This window comes from Mytilus galloprovincialis, chromosome 7, assembly GCF_965363235.1.
Source record: "Mytilus galloprovincialis chromosome 7, xbMytGall1.hap1.1, whole genome shotgun sequence".
Taxonomy (NCBI): domain Eukaryota; kingdom Metazoa; phylum Mollusca; class Bivalvia; order Mytilida; family Mytilidae; genus Mytilus; species Mytilus galloprovincialis.
This window is the reverse complement of record NC_134844.1, coordinates 25,586,330-25,609,276: the sequence shown is the minus strand read 5'-3', so window position 1 is coordinate 25,609,276 and position 22,947 is coordinate 25,586,330. Positions and strand designations below refer to the sequence as shown.

The 22,947-nt window shown below is 31.5% G+C and overlaps 1 protein-coding gene across 1 annotated transcript; it reads left to right on the top strand.

Moving 5' to 3' along the window:
• The first annotated feature begins 1,099 nt into the window (after positions 1–1,099).
• LOC143081591 (trypsin-like) lies at positions 1,100–13,785 on the top strand. The gene is made up of 8 exons (XM_076257384.1): positions 1,100–1,141; positions 2,150–2,209; positions 3,233–3,249; positions 4,034–4,227; positions 5,412–5,493; positions 7,079–7,253; positions 8,538–8,677; positions 13,493–13,785. The coding sequence occupies exons 2-8, from the start codon at positions 2,176–2,178 to the stop codon at positions 13,718–13,720; spliced, it is 870 nt and encodes a 289-aa protein (XP_076113499.1). The 5' UTR covers positions 1,100–1,141; positions 2,150–2,175; the 3' UTR covers positions 13,721–13,785.
• Positions 13,786–22,947: the final 9,162 nt, after the last annotated feature.

Below are 22,947 nucleotides of genomic sequence, written 5' to 3'. Positions count from 1 at the left end.
CTTCATATTTATTTAAAATAAGATCAGAATTAGTAAACCAACATACCAAAGCGTGTAAGATATAATATAAAAGCCGTATTATGAATATTATTGGAACTGTACTATGCCTACATGTAAATAATCTCATCAAACGTTTTATTCACGTTTTAAAACGCAACGTTCATTAATGTTAATAGCAGTGCGTGGTCCGAATTCGAACTTGAGATGAAAGTAAAAACAGTAAAATCAAATAGACCTGTGTTTAAATCGTTTTTAAATCTTACCTATAGTTGAAAGTTTTTTTTGCATTGTCAATTAAGTCTTCAAGATTCTGATAACATTCGGAATAGTTCATCAAATGCGCAATGCTTGCAGATTATTCTGACATCAATTTAGTTTAGAATGACAATCATACAAAAAAAAAATGAATAGAAAAATAATCCAACAAATCCCTTACCTCGGTTACATATAAATAAGAATGGTCTTTTCAAGTGAGTTAAGAATGTTGAAAATTTGGAAAAATACCAGATTGATATTCATAAATTAGTTTATTCCTGTGTTCTAGTATATATTTGTTTAAACACAATGCGTTCCATGATTACCTACGCAGCGTATTAAAAAGAGTCTGGTTTAATTGTAAAGACGAATCGCCTATATCAAAAATAGAAATGAAATTTACAAGCTCACAGCTATATAAATACTTGAATTATTACAGATATTATTTGTAAAGGAATCTCCACTTTCTAAATGCAGATTTTCAACTTTCTGTGACTAATCAAATCTTGATCTTGTCCCGATGCCTATTTTTGGATCAATATGGTTTTTTGTTTTAATATCGACTATTTAATTCTGATTTATACATATATTTTGAATATCAATATTAATTTGAACATTAAACTCTGGAACAGGAACATTTTCTAACATGAGTTTGGATATTAAACGATTTTATTTAAGTTTTCTTAACCAATGACAACTGGTGAATTTTTATCGATTTACTGACAAATTTTATGTTCAAAACAAGATGTAACAGCTTCAACAACATACCACGCACTGCGTAGATGAATATTTGTATATATACCTGGTTCGTCATATCATCATATCATTACAGATGAGGTAGATATGACGACGAAACTTGAATTTCAATTTTGAAATTTCAAAACAGGTTTGTTTAGTTATGAATTATATTTCTATTTGGAAGAAATTTGTCTTAAATGATGTCCAATTTGATATCACAATTATATTAAAAAAAGGGGAAGTTTTTGACGGCCACAAAAATCGAAAAAAAGAATTTTTTATACAAATATTAGCTGTTAGCTTTATAATTATAAATTTTGATATAGATTAGACTGATTTGATGAAGATAGAAGATTGCAATAAGGTTTGGGCATTTGATATGGATTTTGTCTTATTTGTATACAAAAATATAAAGATTATTTACTACAAAGAATTGCGAGAGACTGATAATCACTAAGTTACTGATTTAAAATTTCAACAAAATACATCCAATCCCCTATATTTGAACATTAAAATAATTTATAATATGAGACGAGAAAGATTTTACCTTGCAAACATATGTGGCCTTCTGAAATCGTAGAATTTAAAGTCTGCAAAAAACCTACTTTGTGGATATATGGTATTTCAAAGAGTTATCTTTCCTATGTTAATGGAGTGTCTTCACTTTGATACATAATCGAAGTTACTACAAAGCCAGACCAAAATAATTAAAAAATATCTGGGTTAATAACTATTATTATCAATTAAAACCAAAACGTAAAGAGGCGGTCTGTTAACAAGACACCAACTATCTATGACATAAGTTCCTCGGTGAATATACCACCTTCACATGGGATATTGTAGTGAGATGAAAATTATCAAAAGATGCCTAAATCTGTAGCATTGTATAGAGTTTTTACCAAATTTTGTTTTAGATTATACTGAGATATCACTTTTAGGCTTTTTAACTATTTTGATCTGAGCGTCACTGATGAGTCTTATGTAGACGAAACGCGCGTCTGGCGAATAAAATTATAATACTGGTACTTTTGATAACTAATTAGATTATGAGATTTCTGAAGAAAAAAAAACACAGATTAAAGGATGCCTCATGTCTAGGGGTAATAAGTCATAAGAGGCATGTTAAAGATATTGTAAGTTTTATGTTCGATTTCAGAAGTGTGATTGTTTCGAAACATAAAGATGTATCGAGTGTTCATTGTCAGTGCATTTGTTGGTAAGTTGATAATGTTACTAATAAATGAAATTTTTTTTCATAAAATTCCAATATATTGACAACGATGTGTGAACAAAACAAACAGACATAATAGGTAAAAAAGTCAGAATAGGGGTTCAACAGTCAACATTGTGATATAATCTTAATCACTATAAAAACAAAAACAATTGCATCAAAGAAACACAAAAAGGCATATAGACAAATCATATACTAGTAGCCAAAACTGAAAAACAAGAATACAATGACGGGATGTACAAGTACCGAGCCACGACAAATGGATATCACCAACACTAGAATAAACAGTAAAAGTGATATTCAAAAAAAACAAATAAAAGAATACTATAAAACGTTATTAAGATAGAAAACAACGTCAGTATCCAAAATCTATACGTCAAGACTATCGTGTATTATTTGTGAAGTTGATACAGAATATTTATCAACAATTTCTTGGTACCTTTCGGTGAACCTTTTTTTAGAAAATGGACGAGACGTTCCTTGATATACCCTTGGTTCATCAACTTTCTGCTCAGACACTGGTGACGTTTTACAAAGTCTGAGTAGCAGCTGCAAGCTCTTGAATGCATCACACAAGTAAATGAACTTGAGTCTCGAACAGTCATTTTAGTCCTGAAATCTATGAATTTTGCACAATCAAATATTCAAGTATATTCAAGCGTTCTGCGATTTTTCAGACATACCTACTGCGATAAATTCAGTACTGGTCAGACCATTCGCTTTCAGCCAATTTCAAAAGACAGGCGATAAATAAATACCCTTCATTTTCAAAGGTAAAAAAATAACTGTCAACGCCCTGGAAAATAAAGAAAAGACCAAAAGAAAAACAACAATATACATTCCACAAAAATATATAGACCAATCAACACGTAGCCCAACAAAAACGTCAGTGCAATATCGATGACAATTAATATTCAAACTAATACATTGTAATAATAGTAATGAAAATGATATATTTTAATAATTATAATAATGATATTAATTCAAAACATTCTTATGTGTTTGTAGTGTTCTATATGGCTGCAGTAAGTATTTAAATATTATTCCCATATATGATGCAATTTTTACAATGATTAAAAGTGTTCCTTATTAATGAACATCAATGTGTTTTAACTTACATCGGTTTTCAAAGCAACACAGTAAATGTTCTCGATAATTGAGTGAAGGCGATTGCTGTGCTATATAAGGAAATCGCTTATATTGGTGATTTTATAATCGTTATAAGGAAACTGATTTGACCTCAAGACTTGATAATGATAATTGTACAATAGAAATAAGCGAACTCTTTTTACTAGGTAATTTGATGATGTGCATTGTACAATCGCTATAAGCTGTCTTTATTCGGTGATTTCATGATGACAATTGTATTATCGTTAATAGAGAACTGTTCTAAATGATGATTTAAGGATGACAATTTTAGTGGTATTTTTAACATTGCCATATAAACAGGTTCAAACCACAATTATTTTCTTAAAATGTCCTGTCCCAAGTCAGGAATATGGCAGTTGTTATCACATTATCCGTTTCTATGTATGTTGGCGTTTGTTTTTGTAGCAGTTCCGTGTTTCTGTTGGTGCGTTTTATTTCCTCTTATAGTTGATGTGTTTCCCTCAGTTTTGTTTTGTGACCCGGATTTGTTTCAGTTAAATCGATTAATCACTATTGAACAGCGGTCTACTACTATTGCTTTTATTTATCATCGCTATAAGGAAACAATCTTGGAGATTTATTGATGACGACAGTAGCATTTCCTAAACTTGATGTAATTTACCTGGGACTTTATAACAAATATATATTTTAATACTTTAGGTTTGTTTGCCTGATACAAGTGTAAAGATTGTTAATGGTGACAATGCCAACATAGAAGATCATCCATGGATGGTCAATGTTCAGTTGAGAAAAAAAGGAAATAATAATTTTACCAAATATTGTGGAGGAGTAATTATTGACAAAAGTTGGGTTCTTTCAGCGGCACATTGTAATAGGTTCAATGTTGGAGGACCGTGAGCTATCTTATTTACAGTTACATTGTTAGGTTGATTTTCTAGGCACTTTATATATATTTGGAAATGTTATAACTTTTCTTGCTAACTAATTAATAATGTAATCTGTATCAGAAACTAAATATATATATAATTAGCGTGGTAGACCATCGTACTTTAACCACACAGCTAACAATGCAACTTTAAGCATCACACTTTGCGGATCACACCATCCATCGTAAGCGACAACCATCACACTTTAGAGTATAATGTTATATATTGTCCATTCGTTTTTGATGCGTTTTGTTATTTGATTTTGCCATGTGATTATGGACTTTCCCAATTGATCTTCCTCAAAGTTCAGTATTTTTGTGATTTTACTTTTTACATATTATATCGTAAATGTGTTTTATAGCGAAGTTTCGCTTAAACTCTTTTCTATCCGGTATGGCTAACATGTGCTAACTGTTTAAATCTTTAGTCCATAATATAACATGTGTAAGTATATATATATATAAGTTTATGTCGGTTAATATAATTAGAAAAACACTTTTGGTCATTTGTTTTGACAAGACACAGAATGTATCAGAACCTTTTCATGTCATAGCATTTACCGATTTGACCAAATTGAGACACATCTTTGAGGGTCTTGATGGGGTTTACAGATTATCTCCCTCATTTTAATGGTTGAACTATATATTTTGGGGATTAGTGGAAACTAAGCTGTTAGTTGACACCGGAAGTCACTATTTAAACCGGCCGTAGCTGGTGATTTTTTTAAAAGACAAAAACTACAAATGTATATTTTTTCCAAACAAAGGGTACCTGACGGGTTTAAATAGGAGGTATGGATCGTTATACAAACATACATGTATTCTAATTTATTAAAACCGCTATGTTTTCTTCTATAAGACACCTGATTGAATCATTTCAATTTGATGGGCAGGAAATTTACAAGTCTTTAACCATAAGTTATAAAAATCAATGCTTTTGATAATGATGTAACACTGCTCAATTACCTAATATTAACACAACACTATGGCTAAGAAAGTAGTCCTTCTACTTTAAAGAACTTTGAAATAAGAAGATGCTTTATATTAATTATAGACATTATAGTCTTAATGCTTTTGTCAGTCAATTCAAGAGATTCTCTCATAAAACTCGATTCTGTATAACTCTTCATTTGGATCTTTTGTTCATTTTAGGGCTAAAAATATAAGAGTAGCTGTTGGAAGCTCTTTTTTGAGTCAGATGAAAGTAATAATACCAGTGAAAAAGTATTACGTGGTATGCACTTTTCGAGAAATATATTATACCCAATTATATATAAGAATTGAGACAATATTGCATCATTTATAAAAAATATAAGTTTATGTCGGTCAATTTGATTAGAAAAAGATTTATTTTGTAAATATTTGTTTGTTACTGCCCTAACTTTTATGCGACAAGAAAAACCTTAAAATATGCATTATCCGACTTAAATACCGTCAACAAATATTATTTCCTTCGAAAATTTGCAGGATTTCTATCCTATTTTACCGACCACACTAAAGTGGAATATTCGTTTCTGATGTGTTCTGGTTTTAATACGCCCCATGGAACATTTGTAACGTGAAATTAAACTCACTAATTGATCTAGATTTAAGCTTAAGCAATCATTATCCAGTTGCAATAGAAATATTACGTTAACTGCTTGAAGCAAGACACAAATGAATTGTTACGGTGTATGAAGCCACTTTGTAAGGAATATAAATATAATTTTTTTTTTCGTGATATTTTCATCGAGGAAAAGCAGATTATTTTGTTTATCAGTTTTTAAAGAGCTGTTCAGAATTATTGATTTCTTCACTTTTGAAAGGCAATACATTTTTTTAAATTAGAATTTAGTCAATATTAAATATTAAATCCCCTCCCCAAACCAAACCCTATCACAAAGTAGGTGATAATCTATAGAAATTTAAATATTTGGTAATTTAATCATTTGATAGAGGAAAAGGTACAGGTATATATAGATGTAATTAATTCAGAGCCGACACAAAATATGGCACGAAATCGTGATATATGTATAAATAACGCGAACAACGAATATCCATTACGATAGGTCATTGTATGATTTCAAATACACATAAAGTGCGACTCAATAAGATTTTTAAAATCCTACTCACGAATATGTTAAATCTGGCTTGTTTTAACAGTGTTATGAAGAAGAGTTTTGCATTTTCAAATTTATCTCAAATATTGTCCATCGGTTGAAGCAATAAATTAACCCAAAAAAAAAATTGACAGTATTTGTTTCGAAAGGTAAAATGTGCGTCCACAACGATTTTGTAATTCAATCTAAAAAACGGAAGAGAGGATTATTTATGCCTTTATCCACAGCACACGAAAACTATTAAAGGAATTAAATGCTTATGTAAATCATAGTCTGCATTTTAATCAAGGAAAATAATGACCTTAAACAGGTCATAATGTTATGCCTTGAAGCAAATTTCATTGAAACTTGGTATCGTCTGGGTTGATTTTTCAAAAGAAGGACCTGTCGTTCTGAAAGAAAAAAAAAACCCACATAGGTAAATAATTTTATATATATAAGCCTGTAAAAGACAATACTTAATACAAACTAACCCTGTGAATAGTTATCAAAGGTACCAGGATTATAATTTAATACGCCAGACGCGCGTTTCGTCTACATAAGACTCATTAGTGACGCTCAGATGAAAACAGTTAAAAAGCCAAACAAATAAATTTTGAACAATATTGGTTCCTGGAAGACGAAAATCATCAACTTAGTGCATTTATTAATATATTGTAAACAGGTTAATTACATCGTTAATATATACTGATTAGTTGAATTGTATTCAATTACTTTTAGCACGAAAACTGGAATACATACACAGTTGAAAATGACATTATGTTACTACAGCTTCAGAAACCGCTTAAATTCGGGTCTACAATCAATAAAATCGACCTTGACACTGATATAGGCAAAAATTATACAGGAGACTTGTGCACAGTAACAGGATGGGGCGATACAGATTTATTCTACAGTATGTCTTATCAAACATTAAAACTTATTTCTATGTCATTCCCTCCTGCATTGCTAAGATATTGTTCTTCAAAATTCAACTTTAAAATAGTTGCAGTGATTAATCATTTGTAGCTGATTTGGTATTGCTACTCATTTATAGAAATTTATTGTTTTGAACTGTACGCAGGCCTAAACAATAGGACAACTTCTTACTACGAAAATGATCTACATTCATCACGCAATTAGGGAACATTAAATTCTACAATTCAATTGATCGAGAGCACTTGGCTATATTTTAAAAACTGTAAATGAAACAACCTCGCAACAAATAACAACTAAAGGTAATTTAAAATAATGCGTTTTTAAATTATTATGTACAGTAAGTTTAATTGTCGTTTTGAAATGTATTTATGAATAATTACTCAGAATTGGAGTATTTGCATGAAAGTTTAAAAATACAATTTTTGTTTTCTCTAATGCACTGCTGAATTTGTTTTCTAAAATTAATAAATTAATAAAGAGTAAAAGATTGCAAAAAAAAGGCAATTCCATGTTCACCCCTCCCAATGATAATCTTAACAACTGTAAATGGGCATTTCGTTGTGAAGGTTTTAGCCATTCGTCGCTCAAATTGTTGTCATACTATGTAATGCAAAATGACTTCTTCACAATTCTAAAGGGGAGTTAAAAAGAACGACACAAACCGGATTAGTCTATGCATGACAAAACTCTGTTTATACTAAATTTGAATAGATTCCAAACAGGCTATTTAGATTCTTAAAGAACCTCTGGCAGGCAATAACATTGAGAATGGAAATGGTGAATTTGTCAAAGAGACAACATCCCGACCATAGAAAAGACACCATTTATATCAAAAAAAGATGTGGTATGACTGCCAATGTGACAACAATCCACCGTTGTGAGGATGGCGTAAATTGGTCATCTTTTAAACTTAAATAATGAGAAAACAACAATACCTTATAGTCAGCTATAAAAGGCCCGACAGGAAAAATGTGACACAATTCAAACGAGAGAAAAAACCAACGGTATAATTCTTTAACAATTGGAAACAAATCCGACAGACATAAATCAACGACAACCACTGAATTACAGGCTTCTTGAAAGAGGCACATGAAGAATTGGCAAAGTTTCCCATGTATTTCAGCATTCAAATATCAGCTTATCTCGAACATGGGTCTTACAGAACAATCTCTAAATCATTCGTTCAAAAATAAGTAAATGTCACAACCTTTCATTTCTAGGTTATTCATAATTTTGACTATTAAACCTTATCTGGTTACAGGAGGCGATTATCCTGATCGTTTACAAGTTGTGTCTTTGTCTGCTGCCTCTAATGAACACTGTGGAATTAAATATAGTATTGCAAAGACATATTGGAACAACATACTGTGTTTGCAAGAAAAGGATAAGGATTCTTGTGAGGTAACTACATTTCATTTGGCTCATACCTTACACTCATTGTGACCAACGCAAATTTTCAAAATCTAATAATAGATAAATTTCAGGCGAAGAAAATATTTTGATTAATAACATAATCCGCTCATTGATATTTGCCAAAACTTTACTTTAATCTAGTTTAGCCACTTAGAAAATTGTACCCCAATAGAAGGTTTACATGGAGAGAAAAAAAATTCGTTTACACTTTTTTCTAATTTCTGAAAATATCTTTCAATTTGCTAGCATTGATATTAGTTACAGGTCTGATCATTCGCTACTGATCTTTTCTTTCAAGATTATTGAATTTATAATAGGCAGATGCCTTTGAAAATTTAATAATTAACAACTCTAAAAATGAATTTACCATAAATGACTAGTTATTTTATAAAACAAAAGAGGAAGTGTAAAAAAAGAAAATGAGATTATTTTTTAATTAAAACAGTTAGAAAAAAAATCTGGCAGAGATTGACCAGAAAAAGGCAGAACTAAAAATGTATAGACAACAGAAGGTTCAGGAACAATATATCAGGTCTAGAAACCAGTGGAATGAAGAAAAGGAAAACCTATCAATTTTTTTTAAATATAGAGACAAGAAATTACATTAATAAGACTATTTTAATTTTAGAAATTGGGGGTGTAGTGGAAGAAAAAAAAAAGAATTCTTAAGTCAGACAAAAGTGTTTTATGATAAACTTCATAAAAAACAAGATTGTTTGAAAAGGGTTGATTTAGCGCGGGACATTTTTATGATGGTATAACGAATCTGAGCGAGAATGAAAAGCAGTTATTGGAGGGAAATATAAGATTTTCTGAATTAACTGCTGCATTAAAGAGAATTAAAAATAACAAGAGCTCCAGGATCTGATGGTTACACTGCAGAATTTATAAAAAAAAGATTTTTGATTGATATTGGTAAATTTGTTCTTAGATCTATAAATTTGGGATATTTAAGGGTTAAATGTCAGTCACCTAGAGGCAAAGGGTGATTTCTTGTATTTCAAAAGAAGGTAAATTAAAACATTTTCTTAAAAATTGGTGACCTTTTACTCTTCTAAATTCTACATACAAATTGGCATAAAGCTGTATAGCAGAGAGAATAAAATCTGTTTTGTCAAAACTAATAAGTTCTGATCAAACCGGTTTTATTCCAGGTAGATAGGAAAAGCTGTCCATTGATATACGATATTCTTCATTTTACAGAAGAAAATAATAGTCTAGCAATTCTCTTGTTGATTGATTTTGAGAAGGAATTTGATTCCATATCTTGGTCCTTTCTTTTTTATACATTAAGATATTTTCATTTTGGCGATTCAGTTGTATCCAGAGTTTAGAATTTTTATAATAATATAACAGTTGAATTGACACAAAACAGTTTTCTATCAGAATTCTTCACTGTCGAGAGAGGCTGTAGACAAGGGGATACTTTATCCCCTCATATGTTCTTGCTATGTGCAGAAATATTAGGCATTTTAGTAAGAAATATTAAGGAGATAAAGGGCAAACTATAGGTAATAATTTTTTTTTTACTTTCTAAATATGCAGACGATACATCATTGATATTAGATGGCTCGCCAGAACCACTCGATGCATCTCTTCGTGTTCTCCAATTTTACGCTGAAATCTCGGGACTATATATTAATATAAATGTTATTTGGATAGGAAGCATTACACATAGCCAAGATCAAATTTGTGTTAAGTGGGGATTGAAATTGGGCTCCAGTACATTTAACCTCCTTGGAATGACCTTTACAGTTGACCTAGATAAAATGATTAATTTGAATTATAGGTCAGTGTTAAAAAATATAGACAACACTTTGAAAAAGTGGTCAAAACGATATCTCGCCCCTTAGGAAAGATAACCATTTAAAAACACTTTGGTCATATCTAAATGAAATCATCTGTTTCTATCTATCCCTAGTACAGATGACAATATGTTACGTAATTAAACAGATAAAAAGATGCTTTTATCTGGGATAAAAACCATATAAGGTCAAGCGAGATATTTTATGTCAAGATTATTATATTGGTCAATATTATTATATTGGTTGTTTAAACAGATAAGTCCCTATTGATCAAATTACTTTTATTGAACTAAGTCACATTGGTTATATGAAAAGGCCATCAAACTTTTGGAAAGAGGTTTTTGAATGATGCTTGGAAATCCTTAATCAAATTAGAAAACCAAGACGCATTGATGAAGTTCTGTCTGACCCATTAGAGGAAGACATTAAGATTGGTGGTTCAAGTATCTACTATAAAAACTGGACTAAAGCTGGAATTTGGACTGTACATGACTTATTAGATAATCAGGGCAAAATTAAGTCATTTCAAAATTTCCAAAAATAAGATCAATTCAGGCCAATTTTTTTACATTATAATGGAATAGCTCATTCGCTTAAACAGTGGTTAAATTCTATCAATATTGATGTAAAGAATAAACAATTCAAGCAATGCTCCCTTTTAATATAAGTATTTTCTTTGAATCAAAGAAAGGTTCAAAGGACATGTACAAAATATCGAATGAGAATTATATTACTTTTGCTGCAAAGGATAAATGGGAAAACCATCTAAATATGACTGGTCATAACTGGAAAAAAATTAACACTTCATGTACAAAATATATAAGAAGCACTAAGCTTTGCTGGTTCTAATATAGAATTATTCCTTGAATCTTGGAACCAATACACTACTTTGCAAGTTAAAATAAATAGTAGCAACATATGTGAATTTGGCAATAGAACATTTATTTTTGAGCTGTCATATGGTCTCCAGTCTTTGGTTTGAACTCATCTTCGCTAGCCAAGGGTTACGATCCACTTCCGTTCTCTTCACCCTTGGCGGATTGAGCTAACATTTCGGAGACACAAGGTAAGGATTTTTATTGGTTGCAGTAGAAGCTCGCTGCATCCAATCAAAAAGCGCCTATAACATGATCACGTGTAAATGTAGAAAGTGTTTGTAAACAATTGCCACGTGTTTATTGTGCAACAAGTCTTTACCGAACTAAACATAAGACTATATTTAGTGACAACTCGAATATTTTTAATCAACTAATAGCAGTTCCTGTGTATGTTTCATGCACAAATGCATGAATGTTGACGTATATTTTCGTTTCCGGCTTTACCAAGTGTGTAGAATCTAGACGTTACCGTGATTTTACCTCCAAATTGAAGAGTTCAAGTGCTACCATTGGTCAAGAATAATGTATTCGGAATGGGCGTGACTTTAATCTTCCGATAGATGGCGCAACATTGATATCACAAATGTTAGCTCAATCCGCCAAGGGTGAAGAGAACGGGAGTGGATCGTAACCCTTGGCTAGCGAAGATGGTTTGAACTAAACAACTGGATTTTTGAAATGACAAATATTGAAATTCCTTTGAAATGACAAATATTGAAATTCCTTTGAATATTAAAATTATTCTATTTGTTAACTACGAAAATATTAAATTGAACTTTGTTAAAAATAAGATTAATTTGTTAACAAAATACTATATTTACGGAACAAAATTACAAGAAGTACTGCCAAATTTAAATGCTTTAAAAGATTATTTAAAGGAACACATGAACTGAGAGAAATACATTTCTTTTAAAACCTCTCTGGAAAAGAATATAACAAATACCGGAGCCAATGGGTATCTTTTATTTATTAATTAATAAATCTCGAATTTTGGTTAATCAATTTTGATTTAAACACCACAAATAGATATTCCAAGAACGAATTAAGATTCCATTGCAATTAGATAATTATTTATGTTTAACCTTATGTTGCACCATTATATATTCAATTGTTGTTTTGATTTAAAACATCTTTGCTGTGAAAATACCATTATGTATACCTTTGTTTATAAATGTGCTAGTCTATTGTTTACAATAAAGCAAGATCATTATAAAAAATACCATTCTCCGGTTATATTCGCATTTAAAACATGTACAAATGATGCCAAAACTATCAAACGTTTTGTCGTAGAAGCCTGAATATTTATCACATATGTATATCTCAAAAACCTCAATTTTATCATAGCATTTCAATACTTCTCGTCGCATGTTTCCGTACATGAATGGATGTTATTTCAAAGTGATATATTAAAACTCATAAGATGAAACAAATGAAAACGCCATGACAAGAAACGTAACACAATGAAAACTCCATGGCTTCATCAGTAGAAGACCAAAGATAAACAACAGTTGCATAATGCTTCGTTATCTGGAATGGTAATCTACATGGAAATACACGAAATAAGCAATGCAAAATCATTGATCAATTGACACTGGGGATTTTTTAACAACTAATAAAATAATCACATTTCTCATAGCATAACTGGAAGTTTAATCAGGCACATTTTATAACCTATTTTACGCTTACAGGGTAAATCACAATATTAACGCAAACCAAGTTGCTAGTATACTTCTATGAAACAGTTACTAACAATAAAACAAAATTCATTATTACATAAATATTAGATTTGAAAAAAATGAAGAAAATGTGCCCTGTGTCACACTTTAGAATTCCGAAGTTTAGAAGAAAACGAGTGAGTGAGCCTTTTAAGATCTTTTATGAAAAATCCACTAAATTTCGTTAACAAATATGACAAAGATAACGATTAATAAGTTTCTCACCATATACTTAAAAAATGGATTAACATGAATAAACAGTGGTGTGCTCATAACAAATGTATTATATCTGTGCCAAATCATTTACGCAGAGTTTACTTAGAGTCATCGATAAAAGTTAGACTGACCAAATGAGCATAAATTTTTGATTGTGGCTATTATTTAAAGTTACTTTTATTCTTTTAGAATGATAGTGGTGGACCCGCGGTTTGCGGTAAAAAGCTTGTAGGAATAGTTTCATATGGATACATAGGCCCTTGTAATGGAGTTTTTCCAAGTGTGCATACAAGAATTTCTGCTTACCTAGACTGGATTAAAGATAAAATGAATACGAAGAATAAGAAAAATAAGAAAAAAAACAAAGATAAGAAAAAGAAGTCCAATACGAAAAGAAAGGGAAAGAAGAAAAACTAAAAAAATAACAGAAATTAAAATTGTTACTACAATAATGTTAAATAAAGAACGTACGTAATTCATAAGGTTGCTGTTAACTTGTTTATCGGATATTTTTGAATTTCTTTTAATGAGGTGAAAAACTAAAAAGCACTTAAACACAGACAGACACACAAATCAATGAATGTGTATGTAGAGAGATGTGTTTGTGTTCTCTTAAATTGTTCCTTTTAAAATTGTTATACGATGATGCCTGATGTACCCATATTTTGACTATTTTATTTATTGTGTCTGTTTAGTTAACGCATCAATGTAAATATAACGGAATTTGTCATCAAAGTGAGAGGGTTAGCGCTATAAAACCAGGTTTAATCCACCATTTTCTACAATTGAAAATGCCTGTACCAAGTCAGGAATATGACAGTTCTTGTCCATTCGTTTTTGATGCGTTTTGTTATTTGATTTTGCCATGTGATTATGGACTTTCCGAATTGATTTTTCCTCTAAGTTCAGTATTTTTGTGATTTTACTTTTTAAACAACAGAAACTACCCGACTACATTGTGAAGGATGTGCGAAGTTTTGAACATTTATATTATTCGCACCTTAAATATTTTCATATATGGATAAACCTTTAGTTTCTAAACAGATGATATGTTATAAGTAAAAGTCCGTAAACATTTTGGGTGGCTTTTTTATCAGTTTGATCTTTTTGTAAATGTGGGGACAAGTATGATACACATACCAAAGTAATTATACTTTTATATAAAAGAGGGACGAAAGATACCAAAGGGACCGTCAAACTCATAAATCGAAAACAAACCGACAACGACATGGCCTTAAATAAAAAGACAAACAGACAAAATATAGCACACATGACACAACAAAGAAAACTAAAGAATAAACAACACGAACCCCGCAAAAACTAGGGGTGGTTTCAGGTGCTCCGGAAGGGTAGGCAGATCATGCTCCACATGTGGCACCCGTCATGTTGCTTATGTGATAACAAATCCGGTAAATAGTCTAATTTGGTAGGTCACATTCATGAAAAGGATGGGAATTGTAGTTACAACGTAAGGAACATATCCGATATCATTTGTGAAACGGTTATTCCATAACGGTCAACCAACTCGTGATGGCGTCCGTAAAATTTACAAAAGGATGATTTCAACTTAACCATTTGGAACTCTTGGTTTAATAGCTTCCTTGTGAGCAGCAACCCTCTATCAAGAAAAGCATGATAGGAAATGCAAGCATGGGAATATCGTATCAATTGGGAGATATATACCCCGTATGCAGATGCTGCTAGAATGTTGCTACTTAGAAATGGAAAGTTCACAATTGGAAAGCTGAAATCATCTCTTTTGTCGTAAAGTTTTGTTTTCAACCGACCCTCATTGTCAATTTCTAGATGTAAGTCAAGATATGAGGCCGACTTAACTGTAACTGTAGTATCCTTTATCTCTAGTTCGATGGGATAGATGCGTTCCAGATAGTCACCAAATTTTGAATTATTTAGTAAAAGAACATCATCTATGTAGCGGAAAGTATAGTTAAAGGATATCGTTAACTTCTTATCATTCTTCCTGAGAAGTTCCTGCATGAAGTCAGCCTCATAATAAAAAAGAAACAAGTCGGCAAGTAGAGGGGCACAATTTGTTCCCATTGGAATGCCGACAGTCTGTTGAAAAACACGTCCTCCAAACGGAACAAATATGTTGTAACTATGTCTTCTATCAACATATTCATTTTTGTTCATAGTAAAGATCTCGAAATCACAATGTATTTAAAATGTCAGAAATGTTTGTTTACATCTACAACCTGTTAGATTATAAATTTATATTTGTGAATACTTATGGTCAAGATGGAACTTAAATCGTAAGGTAATTCAATATTTTTTATTTCATCAATTATCTTTATTTGTGATAAATACGCGTCTAATAGTTATCAAAGATACCAGGATTATAATTAAGTACGCCAGACGCGCGTTTCGTCTACAAAAGACTCACCAGTGACGCTGATATCAAAATATGTATAAAGCCAAACAAGTACAAAGTTAAAGAGCATTGAGGATCCAAAATTCCAAAAAGTTGTGCCAAATACGGCTAAGGTAATAAAATCTTTAGTTTTTCGAAAAATTCAAAGTTTTGTAACGGGAAATTTATTAAAATGACCCCATTATTGATATTCATGTCAACACCGAAGTTGTCAACACCGAAGTGTTGACTACTGGGCTGGTGATACTAAATAATTCTCTTTAATATACGGAATCAATCCGTGATCTAATTCCTTTGACAAAATTACCATTACAAATTTTATTGTAAGCAACGTTATTTAGTATTTAAAGAAAGGTTAATTATTATTTGGGGACTCTTTGGATATGCCAACAAGAGCACATGAGCTGCGATAAGATTTTCGAATTACTGATTCGTAATACTGTTTCATTTCATATTTTGACTCAACATACGAAAAGAATTTAGACTTTACCAATTCGTTTATTTTTCATTGATTGGACTGCGGACTTGGATGTGAATAAACTGTGATCTAGACTCCAATTCATTAACTAAACCCAATATATCATATTTGGTAACAAATCATCCTACCTGTTGTTACAATTGTTTGATCTTGTCGTATAATACCAGCCGACTACAGAAACAAAAGCTAGTTTCCCCAGCATCTACATCCCCACAGACGGAATCCCACTCAAAGCCGTTATCAAATTGTTTCTTCATATGAGAATTGAAGGGGCTAAACAAATACAATCTTCTTATATGAAACTGAAATGAAAAAGTAAAATCAAAAGCCAATTGAAAAAGTTATAGAAAACATATCCGGGACGTCATGTAAAAGAAAACCAATATCAACATCGTATAGTTAGCTCCAAATTTAGGTTACGCAAAAGTTAAACAATATTTTAATATACAAGGTTAGTAGGAGTGAAAACGAGGCCATCAATCTAATGGTTAATTGATGTCTTTCAAATCTTAAGGGGACAATTATGATATGCAAACTCAATGAGATTACATCTTGATATAAATATGCTGTGTTTCGTTTGATTTGCTTAGTCAGATTTTTGTTTTCATATTAAAATTATTGTTCTAGTTGTCTGAAACTGGTAGTATATTATCAACAACGATATAGGTCAAGGTTCGAACTTATTCTTGTAAGGCAAACACTATCTACACTTAGGATATCAAAGGGTTGATAAAGAGTTGGTCGTTCTTGCTTGCAATTTTGTAAAAATGAAATAATAAAAATACCAAAATCAGAGGTAAATTTATAATGAGGAGGTCAATAAAAACTTACAGAACTATATTAACTAACGATACGACTGCTAAAAAACTCTCTTACTTCTCTAGATACCACCATTTCTAATTTTAACGAATCAAAGTGCATTTGATTGATTATCTCTAGTATAAAATCATACGGCATTACAGTGTTCAGTTAATTGAGAACATCCTGTCCAAAGCCTACAAAATTATAGAAATGGTATTTGCTGTGCAAATGTAAAATAAGTACACATCTTTTTACTTATAAACATATTGAGTATGAAGTATAATTGCCAACGGAACATCTATCCAGCAAATGAAAGTTTAAATGAAATGGATGTTACATGTTAAGGTGGTCGTTATCATTATGAATAGTTTCCTTCTTTTTGGCATGTGTCTAATGTGTAGAGAAACAGAGGGGCATAGAAGCTTGTCTTACGATAAAGGTCAAGTACCGAACTTATTCCTGCAAGGTAAACATTCATACTTGTTGCCTCTTTCCAACTTCCAATCTTATTCAAGTAACTATGTTTTCCAACGTCTGTTTTCGGTTGACCGACTTTATTTGCATTTCGTCCTGAATATGCATGAAATATTTCACGGTGGGTATGGTTGTCCTGCGAGAGAACGTTCTGTGCTGGTGATTCGGTCCTGACGGGTGCTGGTGATCAATGAAAAAATGTAAACAAAGACGAAAATGATGATTTTTGACGTTTTCACTCATAAAAAATGGAAGAAAACAGTTGAGATTTTTCAATTTTGTTTCTTATGGGTTCATATGTAAACCATTAAAAAGTTGACCCTCTAAACTGTTTCAGTAAGCGTAACACAAAAATGCTCATTTTCAGAAAATCTAGAACTGAAAAAATAAAACAAAAATGCTCACAGAGTCCGCTTTTTATACCGCAATCCACACGACAAAACTATTTTGTGAAAAAACATTGCAATTTATTAAAATTTAGCATTTTCTCAATTTATTCATGTCCTGATACTGTGCTGGTGGGTCCTGTCATTGTGCTGGTGGGTTCTGATACGGTGCTGGTGATTTTGGATAAGAATTTGGTCATATTTGAAACAAATGTTACAAAATCAATAAAATTGGGCAGATAATTGTTGTCAATAGGATCTATGACTCCTATTTTAGCTCTTGTGCATCCATTTGGCTGTTAATATGTGTTTTCAAATGATCGTAACTTGTATTACATAATTACATAAAAGGGCAACATCTTTCGTCCAATATCAGATAACAATATATAGTATCTAAAATAAGAATAGTTTTATTAAGATATTAAATGCCCCTTACATTGATGCTTCAACAATTATCAAAGCCCATGCCGCATAGACATGTTTGTTAGCGCTCCGTATACCCCTCCCCACTTCCACCCAACCAATCCTCCTCATTTCCTCCTTCATTGTTACAGTGGTGTACCAACACAACAATTTATCACATAAAATAATAACACAAAGACATACATTATTGACTGACAACGAATGCTCGCAGGTACTGAAAGCTAGTTCAAAGCCGCATTTTCAACTAATAGATAAACCATGTTCTCATATACAAAAAATCCCAATGTGTCGATTAAAAAAGTCTCAAAACTTATGTTGAAAAACTCTTACAGATACAGCAAGTGATTCTTAATAGCTATAAGATACATTTTTCTTTTAAAATACAACTTTCAAATCTAACGGGAAACTATTCCAAGCTTAAAACTTTCTCTGTAACCTCGCTCTAACTTATCCCCCATCCCCCCCCCTCCAAAAAAAAAAGCCCAACAAAAACCAAACAAACAAACCCGCAATACTATTGTCATTCTTATAGTCAGCACTAAATTGTTCACAAACAAATGTGTTTTAGGCTGCTAAAGACATATGATTCAAACGCTCAGAAAGTCCTTTGTTCTATATTTTTGCTCTCCTTTTTTATGCAAAACCTTTTACATTTTTATTTTATGGGTTATTGTTGAAGGTCGTACGATGACGTATGGTTGTTGACACATACTTCCTTTGATTTCTTATGGAAATTTGTCCATTGACAACAAACATACCACATCATCTACTTTATATAGTATTGTATAAATTACTGTAACAACGTATTTTGGTGATCTTGCAAAATGATCGTAATCCCGAAAATCGTAAACATATTTTCTTATCTTAAAAGGGGGCAAGAAGGGTTCCATTAACAGGCCAATGAATCAATAAATAAGATTTCAGTTAATTTTAAAAAAAATAAAAAAAAATAGGGGTATTTTTCTCTCATAATAACAGTAAACAGATTCACAACAATGTCAATTTCAAGATAGCAGACAACAGTTAATTAGTCAATAACAGTACAGCATCAATGATCTTGAATATATGCCACTTTTAACTAAAATATAAAGGCACAGAACCAGGACATAGGAGCACAGAACCAGGACCGTTTTTCTTATCACCAGCACAGCGTCAGGACAATTCCGTTTAACGAACTTGCGCGACTTTTGCAATATAATATTGTTGTAATATACTTTGCATGGTACTTATGACGCATCAGAGAAAAATTAATCAACAAAACAGTCGTTTTATTGCCGTTCTGATACAATGTAAACAAACCCACCAGCACAGAATCAGGACCCACCAGCACAGAATCAGGACCCACCAGCACCTGACAGGACCAAATCACCAGCACAGAACGTTCTCTCGCAGGACAACCATACCCACCGTGTATTTGCAATTATTTGAATCAACTAGATTTCCACTTTTCAGATATTTGATTGGTGAATTTTTAAGCGAAAATTTAAGATGTATGACATGTCTGAGTTTCCTTTACATAGAGAGGTCTTCTATTTCTATTTGAACAATTTGTGTCAACTGTATCAAAATGATTGGCTACTTAACTTTCAGGTTAAGATAACATACAACTTTGTTTCGGATATTAAATTGTTCTTGTACTAAAATACAGCAACATATAATGGGACTTATTTCTTTGCAGGTGGTTGAGGCCTAGTAATGTGGATCATACATGTAATTAAATCGAAGCAGATGCAGACGTTCTATGCGTGAGCAATATAATCTCTTGATTAGAATACAACATGCCACCATAATTTGCATTATACTTTTTGTTACAACTTAAAACACTATTCGAATTTTGTTTATTAGTTCATATATTTCTATTAAAGAGATTATTGTCCTTTTTTGTAATTGTTTTTATGTGTCAATAACGCTTTGAAAGTTTAGTATGACAATTATCGCTTTCAACACTTTTAACATTCACGCAATCTCATCAAGCATTATTTTATTCATTTAGTTAATGGTCCTTCAAAAACTCTGATTGCAAATGTGCTTGCTGCAGATCTTATAAAGCCTTATTGTGTATTGAAAAAGAGGTATATAGTTGATATACTTATTGGAAATATGACGCGATGATTTGAGCTGTATATTTTTCTTTGACAACATCTGCATATGTTTATACACTATCACATTATTGAAAGGTTGTATGCATATCCATGGTCACCAATTGTGCCCCTTAAATAACAGATTTTGTCTTGTGTTGCTATTAGTATTAATCACAGTGTATGGCCAAACTCAGTAAAGATCTATGTAACTTAAATATAATTGATAAATTTTATAAAACACTTACCATTACCTTGAAAATATCATGCTATAAAAATAATAATCAAACGAACTTAGTGCTAAAATAGACAGCAATAATTGTCCTTTTCGAAATTTGTATTATATCAGTTTCAAACAAACTTACGAGGATGCAATTTGTTTGTGGCTGTACTTTTAGAGTTGTTGTTGAAATCGGGATATCACATTTTAATATTCACAATAAAGTTGTTTATAAAACCCGTAAATTCATTGATCATTCGAATTAAACACTGCAGTAAAATCTTTAATACATTATTGGTTTTTTTTAACACTTGAATATAAATTTATTGCACTAAAGCTATTAACAATGACCTTACTGCTACATCTTTAACTGTAAGGTACCCCTGAAATGGTTAGTCATATTAATACATTGTTTTATCGGTACTGATATTGAAAAAGTACATTTCTAACCCTATATTGCTGTTTTAGTAGGTAGGAGTGCTCATGATCATACACTCTGTCGATATAGCTACTTATAATTTGGTATTGTACAAGGTCATGTGTTTCTCGTTGATGTTTTTCGTTGTTGAAGGCCGTGCGGTAATATATAGTTACTGATCTCCACGTCATTTGAACTTTGGTGGATAATTGTCACCTTGACAATCGTATCACATCTCCTTATTTTTATATACTCAGATACACTATTCACTGTTGTCGTATCATTCCCCCCTATATTAGCTTTTTTACATTGAAATCAATATATTTAATTAGAATGAAGCTATGTACACAAAACCCACAGATCAGCTATTCAAAATAATAGAGTTGATAATATATATGATAGACCTCTTGATATGTACGTCTTTTCTATACTCGTGCCGACTAAATGATTGACCTTTTACACATCTCTTTAGTTAAATAACGTATGTTGACGCCCAGGTTTCTTTTTAAAATGTTGATCATTTGATTAATTATAAAGTTTGTCTTCTACAAATAAGTTTAACTATCTCTTTGGTATCTTTTGCATTTATTTTATATATGCTTACATTATATTTTGAACCATATCTTTTTGGGACAGTGTTCTTTACAATCGTTAAGAATTTATGCTATCAAATATTTTAACATCGATAATTATATAATACCTCTATTAACTATTTTCCGGTGCATTTAACTTTTCCTATTATTCTTTAATGTTGATAGCTTATTTTCATTGGCGTCCGTTAAATTCAGTTTTGCACTGGAGACTTATCATTTATTTCTACTCCGTCATATAATTTAACAAATCAATTATCCTATATGTTTTTTAATTGTAAAAGATACCGAGAGTGCAATCTTTAGTCAGAGCAGAAAAAACAATGACAAAGAATGATCCATAAAACATTTCATACATGTAGAAACTATGACAGAGCATTATAAAAAATACAATTCCAGGGGTGATCATATGCACTCCTTGATTTTAAAAGTCCCTGCTTCTCTTATCTCATTCGTCGTTGCTTATAAGAATTATTTCGGTTATGTCGTAAATAAAGAAAACAGTAGTATACTGTTGTTAAAAAATGGCGTTCATTATCACTGAACTAGTATATTTTTGTTTAGGCGCCAGCTGAAGGACGCATCCGGGTGCGGGAATTTCTCGCTACATTGAAGATCTGTTGGTGACCTTCTGCTGTTGTTTTTTCTGTGATCGGGTTGTTGTCTCTTTGACACACTCCCCATTTCCATTCTCAATTTTATTCCATTCTCAATTTTATATAAATTGATTGAGAGAAAACAAATCTGGGTTACAAACTCAACCCGAGGGAAACACATAAACTATAAGGGGAAAACAAAAGAAAATCAAAACAACTGAAGTGCGACAAAAAACAAACGCCAACATACATAGAAACGAAAAATTTGATAACAACTGCCATATTCCTGACTTGGTACAGGCCATTTTGACATGGTTTAATGGCTAGTCAAACCTCCCGCTTTAAATGACAATGGTTAAAATATCGCTACTATGATAACACATCACAGACACGCAAGAACAAAACAACGCACAAACAAATAATTTACTAGTCTACACAACATGCAAACTGCAGAACAACAACGAACATCTTCAATCAATGACAGACACCACAAAAAGTGACGCCCGTACTTACGTAACTAACATGCAATCTCGAGCGTTGTTCAATTATTTTGACAAAACCAGTCAAAACAATGTTCATGTCAAAGATGGGAATGAAAGGCAATTTTATAATTATTAGGACTATAAACGATAAGACATAACACGTTTTCCATCTGAAACCATAAAAGAAACATCGAAAACAAGTTGCTTTTTTTACCAAAAAAAAAAAAAAAGAAGTTAATACGTGAACCTTAGTCCTATTTTATACTAATTATTAATTCAATTGAATTAGAAATTATATCTCAGTGT

Coding starts and splice junctions, on each gene's coding strand:
- LOC143081591 (XM_076257384.1), top strand. CDS start 2,176: ATGTATCGAGTGTTCATTGTCAGTGCATTTGTTG. Junction 5,494..7,078: donor CAGTGAAAAAGTATTACGTG/GTATGCACTTTT, acceptor AATTACTTTTAG/CACGAAAACTGGAATACATA. Junction 7,254..8,537: donor CGATACAGATTTATTCTACA/GTATGTCTTATC, acceptor ATCTGGTTACAG/GAGGCGATTATCCTGATCGT.